This window comes from Scleropages formosus, chromosome 15 (genome assembly GCF_900964775.1).
Source record: "Scleropages formosus chromosome 15, fSclFor1.1, whole genome shotgun sequence".
Taxonomy (NCBI): Eukaryota; Metazoa; Chordata; class Actinopteri; order Osteoglossiformes; family Osteoglossidae; genus Scleropages; species Scleropages formosus.
The window spans coordinates 10693287-10708473 of record NC_041820.1 but is presented as its reverse complement, the minus strand read 5'-3'; the positions used below and the strand labels follow the sequence as shown (position 1 = coordinate 10708473).

The 15187-nt window shown below is 47.2% G+C and overlaps 1 protein-coding gene across 5 annotated transcripts in view; it reads right to left on the bottom strand.

Moving 5' to 3' along the window:
- The window catches only part of esrrga (estrogen-related receptor gamma a), a 131673-nt gene that overhangs the window by 32684 nt on the left and 83802 nt on the right, over positions 1-15187 (bottom strand). For all 5 annotated transcript variants that reach the window (XM_018754844.1, XM_018754593.1, XM_018754756.1 and 2 more), the window contains exon 3: positions 14684-14800. In XM_018754844.1, the coding sequence (XP_018610360.1) occupies positions 14684-14800 (117 nt within the window). The remainder of the gene's footprint in view (positions 1-14683; positions 14801-15187) is intronic.

The window sequence follows — 15187 nt, the reverse complement described above, 5'->3', positions numbered from 1 at the left end:
AGACAATAAATAAACACAGTATGTAAGAAAAACTTTTTGTGTTTGGCTAGGCCCTCGGCCTCCATGTGGCCATTTTCCCCAAAAAGACCCATCTCACATAACATCTTGGCACACGGAGACATGTTGCTGACTTCTTCATGGGACATCGATGCTGCTGTAACCTGTCAAATGCTTTGCGAGCTTAATAGACAAAGTGATGAGAGGAAATCATTTTAAGGTTTAGAATATTGCTGAATGCCGATATCTGGATCTGTCCTGATTGGATCACCATCGGATTTCCTGCTTAAAACCCCCTTTGAGTCTGGGGCGAAACCGTTGAAGAATTGGCTAAGAAATTCCATTGCCATATTTGGGCCTTTGTTGCAACAGAAAAAAATAAGCTGTGGTCTAAAGAGCTTGAGATTTCTCAGAGGGCCAGTCTGTGGCCAGAGAATCGATTTCAGATTATGGAAAATTGTAATTTAATATGAGTAGCTTGTCAGTTTGGTTAAAGGAAAAAAAAAAACACTCTAGATTAAATCACAGCGCAACAGCAGCAAGTGCAGAAAAGCATTTTAAGACTGACTCCAGCACAGAATTTCCTTGGCGTTTCAAAAGACAGCCTCTAGCTGCACTTTGAGCCAAAGCTAGGACTAGGGCAGCTTAGCGGAGGCCTTCCGCTCTGCTACAGTAAGCCACTAGAGTCTATTTAGAGCAAACCGCTCATGTTTACTGTCCCTGGCATGAAGAGGAGGAAGAATCGGCTGTGCGTTTTCCAGCAACGCACACAGCGAAGTCTCATTCACTGAAAGACGGTGCATGCATTATTTCTTTATTAAAGAAATTCTTATGTGTTTCATTACACCAATGCACACCTAGGATCTTCGCATGTTACATCAATGCATTTGGATATTTGCATTATTACATTGATTCATTTAGCTAATGCTTTTCTTCAAAGTGACTTACAATATTAGGATTACAACTATTTACCCATTTAGAGGGCAGCTATTTAGGGTAGGCACCTTGCTTAAAGGCACTAGAGCAGGGGATCGAACCTGCGACTAGTGGATCCAAGTGCAGTAACGCAAGCCACTACGCCACCAGCTGCCCTGTTGCACTAAGGTGTTTGACATCAGCCTCCCTTCTGTTTTTGTGAAGTTTGTCAATGTGAGCTTGCGTACGTTAAATTAAAAAAAGAATAAAATGAAACGCTACATCGATGTGTGAACAAACAAGCTCTGAAATGCATTTAAAAACGTTGCAGAGAGTTATTCCACATTTAACCGGCCCATACACACGCTCCGGGACGCACGGATCGGAGCTGTTCCGTCCTCCCAGGCAGCGTGTAAGGGAAGAGGGGCCGTCAGAGCGGTTTTATGATAATTGAGTCAGTTGTACGGGGTGGATTTGGACAGAGCTTTTCTTCTGCTTTGACTTAAAGAGAAATAAGCAGGTGTTATCTCCCCACCGGCAGAGTCTTCCCATTGTTGATTCAATAATACAAGAGGTCTCTTATCAGTGCCGGGGGTGACGGATTGGCAGGCCGATACGCAGCGAATTTAACTAAATTTACAGGGGCCCCGGCTGGGTGCGAGTCGCGCCGAGGCTGTGAGGTAATGGGGAATTAAGCGCGCACAATGGAGCGAATCTGTTTGCGCCCACTCCCAAACCGCATTTGGTTCGAAGGTCCGCCGGGACTCCGGATCTTTTTACGTGGCTGTACATCTTCATTTCTTTCAACTCCTTCAGTTGTGCTTCCCCCCCCCCCCCTTCCGTCGCCCGCTTTCTGAGTACGGTGGCGGGACTGAAGTAGTACATAAAGAAAATCCGATTAAAACAGAATTTTAAAATCATTTTCGTATTTTTTGCTTCCATAATTGATTTTTTTTTTTTTTTTTTTTTACACGTTTAAACTTGTCTAACTTTATATAGAATAAAAATAACAGTGGCGGCAGCAGGTGTGCTTGAATGATCACCGTCCCCCGGACACAAAGGTGACATTATGGACAAAACGACGGTGCGGTGAAAGTGTGCGAGACGCAGATAGAGAGAGAGAAAGAGAGAGAGAGCGAGAGAGAGAGAGAGAGAGAGGGAGAGAGAAGGGGAGAGAGGGGGAGAGACGGAGGGAGCGAAAGCGTGCGGCCAGCGCCGCGGGATCAAAAGGAGACGATTTATGCTTTCATCCCAACTGACGGACGATTAAATTAAAACAGATCAGTGGTGCAGTCGGTGGGCAGGTGGCTGTCGGCCGGCGTCGGCCTCAGAGCGATTAAATTGCCGCCGAGATGGAGGGCCTTCTTTTCCTGTTGCCGCACTTACAGATCAAACAGTGACAAATGAGATGTTACTGCTCTTGTAAAGCAAGGCTACAATCTGTCAAAGTACAACATAATTTGTGACCTGACGTGGCACCCTCTCTCTCTTTTTTGACGTTTGAATGCGGCCGGTCGCCTGCGCAGTGGGGTCCTCTTAAGAGTGCTGCTGGTCTCTCTCTCTCTCTCTCTCTCTCTCTCTCTCTCTCCCCGCATCTTCCTCATTCCGCTCTTTCCCTCCTTCCGTCAGAATCTGGGACCTGGGAAACGTCACGATCCGTTTTTTTCAGGGAAAGCCACCGCCCCCCCGGGCTGTCTGTCTCTACGAGTGGCTCGCTGTATCTTGAGTGTGCTTACGCTCAGTGCTGGGTATGAAAAGGCCTCAAATGGCCATCAAATGTAAGGGCCACCAAAACAAAAGAGTTGCAGAAGCCGTTCACGATAACTTTGGATTGCAGTGTCCGATTTTTTTTTTAACCAAAAGTCACGGACAAGAAGAGGATGGAGGGTTTTTCTTTGACGCGATGCTTTCTCCACACTTGTGAGGCATAAGCAAAACCGCAAATCTCCAATATTTATCTTTAGCTTGCGTTGAAGGCACATTATCAGCCTGTCAGTTAGGTGTGATTGTAATAAATCTTTCATTGCCTTACATCATTTGTTCAAAGGCAACTACTGAAAGAACCTGGCATGCAGTTCATGTTTAGAGGCAGTGAAAACGGTTTTACCTGAACGGAACACGGGACCCCCTCCTCGCACTGCGGGGGCTCTACTTAGCGAGCTGTTCGACTGCATTAACAAGGCTTCTCTGCGCCTCGACAATTCCTCCGGACTAAATGATCTAATTAAACCCTCATCACTCCTGTGTCTTCCGCCTATTTTCTGCCGCTGTCACTTCCGCACAGACAGCATCTCGGGCTCGCGCTCTGCCGTCCCACGGGCGGGCGATAGCGCCTCGACGGCTCTGCTCTGGGTCACCTGCGGCGGATATGACACTTTGCAACGGGAGCCGCTCGGCGTCGAGGACGGCCGCCGCTGCAGAAAGAGGGACCGTAAAGCAACGGCATCCAAGAAGAGCCACGGAACTTGTCCGAAGTTGGACACAAGGAACTTCGATTAATAAAATAAAAAGTTCCCCTTGAATAAAATAACTCCATATTGTCTAATATTTCATACATAAAGATTGGGGAGAATTCTCATCCTGATTTCTTTGGTGTTTGAAGCATACCCCACAAGCAATTTATTATCAAATACGCACACACACCCAAAGTCTACAAGGGCTTGTCCCGAGCGGGGCTGCGGCAAACTGGAGACTAACCAGGCAACGTGGGGCGCAAGGCTGGAGGGGGAGGGGACACACTCCGGATGGGATGCCAGTCTGCCACAAGGCACCACAAGCAGGACTCGAACCCCAGACCAGGCCCTGGCCAAACCGGCTGCACCACCGCGCCCCCCTAAAATTCAAATACTAAAATCTATTTTACAGTATATCACTAGAAACAAGTTTTTTTTTTTTTTTTTTTTTTTTTAAAAAAAAACCTTTTCCTAAATTATTCTGAAATTAAGAATTTACTTTGAAATGACTAAATTGCTTTGAATGTATTGAGATTATAATTGCTGCTTAACTGAAATTAATAATTAAACATACAGTGATTTGTCATTTATGCCTTGGCTGTTATAACTAGAATCAATGGAGTTTTCATATGTATGAAGAGGAGATATTTTTTCAGGAATCATTTCTCAGATTCAGAAAAGAAATACATTTTTTAAAGAAAAAAAAAGAAACTTCCGTCTGATGTGTACAGAATGTAAAAAAAAAAAAAAAAACTTTCACACAAGAACCTAATCTTCCTGTTAAAGCCAATTCTACATTTTTAGATGCAACAGACATGTAACAAAATATCTTTTGACTGTGCACAATAACCATACTAGATTTGAATGCAGAGAAATACTATTTTTCATCAATAATATTCCAGACAACAGCATCTAGTCATACACTGGAAACACATCTACCCGCCCTGTTATTTACAGTACATGCGCAACCCATACAGCAGTTCAGGCCAAAACCTCAAGGCTGCTGGTTCAATTGCTGTTCCCGGTTCCTGCCGTAGTCCTCGTAACTGAGGTTCCTGCGCTCAAAAACATACCTCCCACCCCCAGAGTAGTTTAATGCCTTCAGATGTTTTATTTCAACAAGTTGATTTATCTGGTCATTAATAAAGCTGTAGAAGAGGGAGAAGGAGGATGTAAGCAGTGGTTTCTAGGACCATGACCCTTAGCAGGTTAAAAGACCATGACCCTTTTAACATTTCCTGCTAAAGACACAGTTGTCATGAAAATCAGATGGGATTTGATCAGTCATCGGGGATTTGAATGTGCGTGGTGCACACTGGGGTGGCCACTATATGTCCTTCTGGGTAGCCAAGAGCACGTTAATTTTCATATGAGCCGCTTTAAAGAAAAAGTTAAAAGCAAAATATTTAAGGCTGATAGGCATTGAAATGTATTTTTTCTACACTTGATAGGTCTGATAGTTTAGCAGGATAGCACTGTAATGTTCTTTTTTAAAGAGAAAAAAAATATTTATGCTTTATTTCTATGTCAGGTGCTGCAGGAAGGCTGATACGGGGTTTCGGAAGGGCTACGGGATGGCATAACCCCACCGCAGGAACGCGAGGCCTCGTCTCAAAGACTGCACCAGCCCTATTCAGAGATTGCTACTATCTTGACTTTCAAACCATGTCCACAGATTGCCAAAATTAGTCTCCTAAATGCCTCTGGGGCCCCTCTGGGGTGCAGGCCCACTGCCTGAGTCACCAGTCTTGATCCTGTTTTTCGTTGTTTATAGGCAAAAGAGCTTAGCACTACCATTTCAAGTTGGTGAAAAAACTTGGGTACGGACACTGCCCCGGAACCCCGAGACTGCAAGTCCAAGTGTGTGAAGAAGTCCTGCTGTACCCCTGATAGACGAAACCCATAACTCCAGTAAAATATCCATACGCTGTTGTCAAGACTGGCAAAATCGTATACCGTTCTGCTGAAAGGTGCGGCAAAGTAACAAAATGTGTCCCTTTAATTATTATTACTGTTAATGTTAACGTTGCTGATTAAATGTAGGGAACTTTGCTGTGATCCTCTTTTTAGCAGCCTCACCAGCTGGGCCACAATGCTCTTGACTTTGTGGGAGGAATGAATAGTCAAACTGCATTGTGAGCCAGACTACCTGCCTGTGGATGGATTCCTGATGCTGAAGAATGAGGACAATCTCTAGCCACCAGATGTGAATGCCAAGCACTTCCAGGCGTGCAGCCCCAAACCCCTGCCCTGCGTTCAAATCGGAATCGCTGGGTGGGAAGGAGCAGACTGAGGACAAGGCAGGTTATAAAATAGGTACCCATGCGCAACATTCATTTTGGCTGTGCTGCCTACAGCACTACAGTGTAATGAAATGTGCTACAGAATTCTTAGTCCTAAGATGATGTTACGTTTACAGCTACGACACTTCACAGCTTTCCTAAAATGAAGAAAATCATTAGATTGATACTGATTTGCATAAACTCTCTACAGATTAACATCGGAATTATGGAAAACGGATTCTTATTGATCTGGGGGGCACGGTGGCGCAGCGGGTCGGACCGGGTCCTGCTCTCCGGTGGGTCTGGGGTTTGAGTCCAGCTTGGAATGCCTTGAGACGGACTGGCGTCCCGTTCTGGGTGTATCCCCTTCCCCTCCGGCCTTTCGCCCTGTGTTGCCGGGTTAGGCTCCGGTTCCCCGCGACCCCGTATGGGACAAACGGTTTCAGACTGTGTGTGGGTTCTTACTGATAATTTAGCAGTGAACCAGAAGCAAGCACATGAATCAGGAAAGCGCTTGCAAAAGACTGAGCAACAATATGGTGACCGTTTGAGGGCAGACAAGCTCGGTTGCTGAAAAAGCCACACCGAGATGAAATAACTGAGCGCTTCCCTAAATGACGGGCATAGATCACTGGGAGCTGGGAAATGAAGAAGGGTGTAACAGCGAAGATGATGCCACGCTTGGCCAGCAGTGTTTCCCTCAGCCCGGTCACCTGCTGTCGTCCCAACAAATCTCTGCCCTGCTGCAGCTCTTCAGGATCTCAGCGTCACCTGGTACGTTCACTACTCCTGCAGATGAATGAGAAGTGCTCCAGAGTAACACAGTTTGCTTCCTATCTGCTCAGTGATCAGTTTGTGAGAAAAAATATAGAGCCAATGCTGATAGCTTCCGCTATAACTTCGACCCTGAAGGAACCGTGAGCAGCAGAACTACACAACGCGGGGTTATATTCCAGAAACCTCAGGAACAAATAGCCTCACGGAATCAGCACCGTACCTTTGCGGCCTACATCAGCAATACCATTTTTTTTCCAGGCAGTAGGTGGCAAAGTGCTTAGATCTGCCACCTTCTATTCAAGGAATCCAGTTTCAAGTCTCACCTCCTACTGCAGAACCTTTGAGCAAGGTACTTCTCCTGAACTCGTAGAGCAGAAACAAACTGCTGGGAACATCTCTGTAAGGTGTTCTGGAGAAAGGTGTCAGCTACATGAATAAACGTATTTATGAATTCGTGCATTTAGAATTTGACGCTTTTCTCCAAAGCAGCTTACAGTGTTAAGCACCTAACAGCGATTCACCCGTTCATAGAACTCGCAGCTCCAGGTAAGTACCTCGCTCAAGGGTACTAAGAAGAAGCGGGCATCCGAACCCGGGTCCTTCGCACGTGATGCCAGTCGCCGCTCTTCATCGGCCGATGCCGTTTTCGCGTTTCTGTCTATTTCAGTTCGTGATGTGAAGATCTCGCGAGGCATTTCTAAGTAACGAAACTATCCGCCTTGCGTATGCGGGCAACTGATGGTCCATGCTGTCTTCCCCACAGCCCCTCGCGTGTCTGGGAGGACACACACGCAGCGCTGGAACTGCGGCCGGTCGCCGAGTTACCTTGTGGGAAAATCTGCCTCAATTAAGGGGTAAAGTGTCATCGAGGATCCCCCCCGCACTCATCGGGGGGTCTCTGAGGATGCGCCCTGGCGTGCAAGATGGGACGGGCCTCCAGCTGTCCCCTGCTTCCCCACAAGTGGTTCTGGGGGGTGAAAAAAACCGCTCCGAGTCAGCAGCATGTGAAATACGCTGTTCCTGGCGGTCTTCCAAACACACGCTCCTCCTGATTCACATTCAGCACGGGGACCTCAGCAATCCCCATCGGGTTACTCAGATGCCTAAAGATGTCATTTAGTTCTGGAGAGCAAGCGCCAGGGAAAGGGTGTGTGTGTCAGGGGTAAGAAAGCCTGGCTTTGGGGGGGTGATGGGGAAGGGCTGGCTAGGGGACACACGAGCACGTCGGAGCTCGCCGCCTTCTGCCACCATGTAGAAGGCATCAGAGAAACGCGCTGCTCTGACCTTTCCCATTCGCCACACAGTCTCAGCAATTACCAGCAGTTAATGCCCTAATTATGTGTGTCGTTTTAGGCGGTGCCAGAGGGGATATACTAAATAAGGTGGGGGTGGGTGGGGAGAAAAAGTGGAACCAGCACAGATTGTTTTTCAATCACACCCCGAACCCCAGTAAGGAGATGCAGCGGTCGCGCCTGTCGAACTGGTCGAACGACGCCGGTTCGGTAGGGTACCGTTGCGATTAAAGTACCGGACTCGCGACCGAGAGGATGCAGCTCTGCTCTGCCTTTCAGACAAGGATAAACCGCGCAAGTGGAAATCTTGGTTCCGCGGACGAGAAAAAAAAAATCAAACGGAAATGTCTCCATGAATTTCTGAGCGGGTGCTATAGTCCAAGAGCGGAAAGCATCAGCTGGGTCATTAGAAGCTTAATCTAATTTATAGCTGGTTAGCGGAATCATTTCTGGCATTTGAAATGAGGTAACAAATAGATGTAAAGAATGAAACATTTCATATTCAATGTTTATGTTCACTTACTATTAAATTAGAACCTGCCCTGGCTAATTTGCATAAACCATCATTAACGATTATACGTGATGGCCGTCGCCTTTGACCAAGATTACAACGAGGAGATGCGCAATCGCGAAAACGCAGCCGGCCAGATAGTTATCTGATCTATAATAGCTAAACCAGGGCCTTTTTATGTTGCGCCATGTTTAGTATGCTGCGAACGATGTGAAAAAATGCTATCAGAACCATGGTCCAAAACATGTGATTCCGAGGGCTTTGGCTTATTTCGCGCAGCTGCCAGGGCCGGCGCCTGCAGCCGAGAGCTACGCCGTATCATGACTGTGATCTCTGTAAAAGGGCCGATTGGCAGTTCCATCTGAGCCGGGCAGTCAGGGGGGACCGCCAGTCATTTACGACATGATAATGAGGCTGTCATCGTATTCAAATGTCCCGGTGTCTACTGGCTCAGTAACCCCCGTGTCTGTTGTACAGCCCATGTCAAGGAAAAAAATGCCGCTTTTCAAAAGATAAAGGAGGAAAGCGGTACTCCAATCTATCCGAACAAGAACCTAGCTTCCCCTGCAGTATCTGATGTCGCGTCGTCTGTAGCAGCAGTCAAGCTGTCAGACCCCCTGGATCCGGCGCAGACAGCGGAGCCAGCGCTGTCCACTGGCGAACGCAAGGAGAATAAGTTGCTTTATGGGAAAAGACTTGTATTACAGAGGAGCTGTTCTCCACCTCCAGGGTCCTCCGGACCCATGAAACGACAGCACCTTTCCGTGATAAGGGCTACCAACTCTGTCATGATGGCTGCTGGCTTTAATAACAGTTGGGTGCGACGCTTACGTTAGCACTAGCCGGGGAGAGAGATTTAGAAAAATCAAGAGAGGGGCATTTCCAGGCCGCAACTAGGAGACGGAGGGAGGGAGAGAGAAGGGGGCGCTGCATAATCATGCGTCCCCCCTTCTGAGAGCTCCTGCAAAGACACGGGCTCTAATTTAGCAGGGGTGGGGGGAGCAGAGAAGGAGTGGCACGGGAGAAGACGGAGAGGACAGCACCACGCTGGGTCCAGTCCGCGGCGACGCCCCGGCCGCTCGGTAGCCCAGCTCTCCGACGGCCTCCGATGAATGACGGCGCCGCATAATCCGACGGGCCCCCCGTCGCTGACAGCGGGATGATTTATGCCCCTCGTCAGAGGAAGTAGGCAGCGAGGCTGAGACAGGGTGGGCAATGCGAGGGACAGTGCAAGTTACAAAGGAGAAGGGAGAGAGGGCTGAGTACGAGACAGATGCTCTCCATGGGACTCCATCGCTGCCCTCTGCATCCATGCCTCTGCCTGCCTGCCTGCTTGCCTGGCTGTGTAGTGCACACTGATTTTGAGGGTGTGTTAAAATAACACACTGATTTCCCAGGTATTGCGAAGAATGCAGGAAATCAGGGCATTTCAAGCAAACACTATAAGGAGGCCTAAACATTACTACTGCCTGAGCATCACAAAGGCTGCCCAAAAGTTTAAGAATCCCTGCCAGGAATTTATCTCAGCATTTTATGAATAAATAAAACAGATTACAACATGTCGTTGCCAATATTGCTTTGCAAATGCCAAAAATTTCTAACTAGAAAAAAAAAAAAAGATATTTATAATCAAAAAGAAAAAAAAAATTGCTTTGCAAGCGGTACCACCATAAGAATTAAAAGGTGAAAATTTACACTGGTAAAAGGTGATTTTTCTTTTTTTTGCTTTTCATGAGTAAAATTTCAAAAAGACAATGTGTATGCACAGTATTTGTGTGCAGAAAGTATATTTGAGTTTTTCAGGAAGTCCCAGCAAAGGAATTAGTGAGCAGCGCTGTTTGCGTCCATCTAAGGGGCACTGGGAGGTAATGAGATGAAGCCTTGGAGTTCTCCTCTTCTTCTCCTTTTCACCTTCACACACACACACACACACACACACACACACACACACACACACACACACACACGCGCACGCGTGCATACAAGCTCAGGCACACACGCGCACACACTCGCACACACTCTCCTCCCAGACAGACACTCCACATGGAGACCGTGGAAGGTGTGGAAGGGAGAGAGACAGTACATCTGCTCGCCGGGACACACACCACACATTCCAGGCAGGCTTTATCTCTCCAGAGAGATGGTCCAGCCGCGTTCGTGCCACCTTGCTGTCGGAATCCAAAATCCTGCCTTCATTAGAATAGCCGGTTTTACACAGTGCTCAATAATTGGGCGACTTTAATTGCCTAGCTCAGGAATTAGGTGGTACATATTTGTAAGTGCATCCCATCAACGGAGAAGCGAAGCACTTCCCTCTACCCACCTTCTCCCAGGCTCCCCTGTGTCCACCAGCACTGCTGGCTGCATATGAATGAATTACGGTGGAGAAAATGTGCTCTACCTCCACATGTAACTGTGGACTACGTGAGTGAGCGAGAAATTTACGTTCGTATTCTTCTCACCGCGTTACCGTCTCTAAAATACGATCTTGAGTACAGGTCGAGATTACCAACCGGAAGAAGGTGGGTCCTTTTTTTTTTTTCTTCAAAGAAACCCACAGCACGGGAGCAGTAGTGTATTTTAATGCATACAATAAACCCAAGAGGTTATGGGCTCTCAGATTCTGTGACGCATAGTAACGTGTCTGGAGAAATCTGTAAACTGTTCAAATTTCATCCAAATATGAACTTAGCGTGTTCAAACAGCGCAGCGGTACGCTAATGTGACATGGGAAGATTGGCTAGTGATGACAACGTGAGGCTTCTCTTAGCATATACTGCAAATGCGAGTAAACATTCAGCAATTTAACATACTGATTTAAAAAAAAAATGAACTTGCATTATAATTAATGGCAAGGAATGGTAATTGCTTATATAAATATAATTGCTGACGCTAATCTCACATACACAAACATATATATATAATATATGTGCAGATATTTTTACAATTCATATATGCTTACTGAAAGTGACCTACATTTTACAGCCCTTCATATTCTCATTTACTGACATAATTAGAAGAGTTATCGCAGTATTACATTGTTGTATTACATCAGCTGAAATGTTAATAAAATTGGCTTTATCAATATTGTGGTTTCATGCAGAATTTTACGGGTTGCCACTTGTGTACTTATTTAATGTGAATAATTGATGAGGAGTTGTGAACAAAGAGGAGTCCCGGACAAGAGCTGCATGTCATCGCCGGCCACTCATGCGAAACGGCTTTGCCTCCTTTGCTGTCATTCCTACATGTACACCTGGAGTGACCAAACCCTTCCTGTCACCATAGCTGCAAATGATGTTAACTGTATTCCTGTAATGATAACAATAATAATAACCAGCCTATAGTTGGTCTGTGAAGACTCAGCTGTTGACCTAAGAAGCAGTCAGAAAAGGCGAGCCTTGACGGCAAGGAGATCCTCAGCGAATCGCTGTCTGATCTTGTTTCTTTTCCTTAAGTCGGTAACAACGCTATATTTAAGACAAAGACATAAATAAGTCTTAACTGCTGGGTACTTGAGCTAAACTTCCAGTACCGTTTCCTCCAGAAAGGGTATTACTCCAGCAACAGCAGCACAGCTACTGCCCGACGAGTCTGCCTCAGGTCCCAGACCTGTCTCTGGATGTAATTTTACAGCTGGGTGGCTCGAGGTACGAGGACGTGAAGCGACTTACCCTCTGGGGTCAGGCGCGGTACGAATGGCTGTGTAGGGCTGGAAATAGCAATTTCCTCCCGGTGAGTATATGTGCGCGTAGGCGCATGTTGGTGTACGGTAGGCAGTAAAAGGCCATTAGCGAGCGTGTGCGCGCACGGTCAGCATGTGAGGCTCAAGGCTCTGTCGGCTCTCTTCGTACGCATGTAGGCGTGAGCACAGTGCAGCAGATGCCTTGGCGGACATCAACTAAAGCATTGCTTTGAAGCATAGCGAGAAGTAGCGGTTGAGGCTATTAGCAGTAGCCCTTGTCCCCTACCACACACGCGCACACACACACACACACACACACACACACACACACGCACACACACTGCTCCTCCTCTCCCCTACTGCTCCTTCCACTCCTCCCATCTTGTCCCGCACCCCTGCTCACTGAGTTGTGCTTGGAGGGGATGACTGCTTTGAGGGGATTTGAGCTGGCTGCTCGGCGCTGGGGCTGGATCTTTGTTGCAGGTAATGCTGCACACAGTGGGCTTATCATCACGCAGGTGGTGAGTTTGGACTCACCCTGTGCCCCACCTCCCTGACTCACATTATGCAGTCCAACGCGATATGGAAGAGCTGATACGGTCCCTGTGGCTTTCAACAGAGCTCAGTGGGGGTTCCCCTAGGAGCAGTTAGAGTTCAGCCACGAGCGTGGGGTGAGGGGTTTGTCGGAGCGGGGGGCGGGCGGTAGAGGGCAACCCTGTTTCATCTAGATTGCTGGGAGCTCCCTCATGCCCTTCCTTTCCCCTGGGGTGACAGGGCAGATTTCTGGCTGATCTGCCCCAACAGCAAGCTGCCTCCCTCCACTAACAATGCCCCTCCTCATTACAAATACCCCTCTTGTGCTGCCACCAGATCTCTCTTCAGCCCTGACAGCGACAACCCCGTGTTTCCCCATTGCTAATACAGCTATCCAGCCACAATTAACAGCTCCTGACAACTCCGGGAGATTTTCTCTGATATGAGAATGGTTAAGTACCCTCGTCGCCACAGCCAGCACGGTGCTGTGATGAACTGTGTCTTTTGAACAAAAACTACAACGGGGGTATAATAAACACAGATGGCAATTTAAAGACAGGTTCTTCTGTGGCTGAACACCACTCTGTAACAACAAAAAGAAATATAAATAATTCATATTTACAGCCAAAAGACTGCAGTAGTACTGGTGTGAACCAGTGTTTTTTTTTTTTTTTTTTTTGAAAAGGTACATGTTAGAAAATAAGAAAATGGATGAATCAATTTACCAAATGACCCTTATTCATATGTAGAGAGGGACCCCTGTATTAAATTCAAGCATTTTACAATAAATGGCAGTGCCATTCCGTGCCACTTTGATATATGTGCGTATGGGTGGCTAGGAACAAGAACAAAAGGCTGCTATTTGTCTGAGAGCTCATGGGAAAAGATGCCATATCAAACCCCTTGCAACATCCTTCAGACCTTTCTCAAACCGGCCTTCTCCTTATCAATTACGCACCCATCACGCTCAACTGGCTGCGTAGGCAAATCTCAGAGTCGAGGCGCAGCGCCTACGTCGCTACGGTATACCCGGTGTACAGGGACATTAGCACGACACGGCTGTGACGCCGACCGATAATGCCGAGATGTTATTGGAGGGAAGAGAGATGAATAACGCCGGCACGTACTGATTATGCACAAGCATGCACGCGCACACAAGTGAACTCAAATATAAGCACACGCACCGAAGTGGGGGAAAAATAAAAAAACCACGTGCGTACACAAACACACACATGCAACAGACACACCTGACATGTGCATAGAAAGCCTCATCAATTGGTTCTGGGTCATTTAGGGGCTCCGCCGGAGGGTCCTGCCCACACGGACAGCGTACAGTCACTGTACAGTCCACCAGTAAGTGATTAAAGGGGACCGTGTGGCCTGCTCCGGCTTCAACTCTTCGCCGCCCGTGGTGACGGGTGACTATCTTAGCAAGCCGGACACCTGAAGCAGGTCCCCTTGCAGACATCGCTCCGTCACCAGCGGGTGAAGCAGGCAGATCCTACATTTTCATTTATTCATTCGGCTGACTCTTCTCTCCAAAGCAACTCACAGTGTTAAGCTCCCTAGAATTATTTACCCATTCATACAGCTGGGTATTTTTTTACTCTGAGAATTTTACTGGAAGTGCTTTGCTCAAGGGTACTGCAGCTGGAAGTGGGATTTAAACCTATCTGGGTGCAAAGGCTATTGCCGACATCACCCAAAGATGCTGCGCGCAGGATATCGTGAAGATTTTTTCCACAACAGCAAAATATAGTCTAAACCATTGAGTGACGGAGTGGCTTTGTCTTAACTCCCAAAACGCGTGCAAGTTGCAGAGATCTGAATAACTTTTTCGACACTTATATGTTAAGGTCAGTGGAGAAGTCAGGTGATTCTCCTACAGCTTCTTCTTACCGACACTGATTTCTGTGAAGCAGGTCATTTTCAGCCTTTAACAAACAGATGTGCTGCTCCTTATCATTTAGACCATCCCAACAATGACAGTATTGTAGCTGCATTTTTTTTTTTTACAAGAATGAGTGAAAAGGTCAAAGGAAAAAACGGTGCTGGTTTAACCCAAAGATGTGATGCCCTGTGCCACCTATGTGATGAGCTCTAACCCTGGACTCATTCCCCCTTCGCTGTGCCCGATGCTGTCCCTGGCCTGCGAGGCCTCAGCTCGTGCTAAATTGAGAAGAAAAGTGAAGCGAGCCGGTGAGTGGAAGCCTGGCAGCGGAGATCTCGTCCCTTACCTTCCCGCATCATGCCCACGGTGAGACACTTCATGAAGCGGCAGGCCTGGCAGGACTTCCGTCTGCGCTTGGTGATCTCACATTCGTTGGTGGCGGGGCAGCTGTACTCAATGTTTCCTGAGGCAAGGCATGTAGAGAGAAGGAACAGAAAGTGTTTGATAGCTGCTGGGGGGTGGCTAAATGGTGACCTTGGGGGTAAAGATTAACAGGGGCAGGAAACACTGCCAGCTGTACGGGAAAGAATCGGGCAAGAAAGCTAAGCAAATATGACAGTTACAAACGTTATTTCTCCCTAAACCAAGTCTAAACCAGCCCAGCGCTCATCTCGCATCCTAATAATATACAATATTGTGAAATTAATATCCTCCTCTTTTTACACATTAATAAAACACCTGCACATAAAGAAAAGAAATGGGTTTGCTCTGTTTATGAACAATGTAACAGTTAATCTTTGAGAAAATTAGTCTTACGCCTTAGTATTTAGAGACTGATCGCGGGATCGTG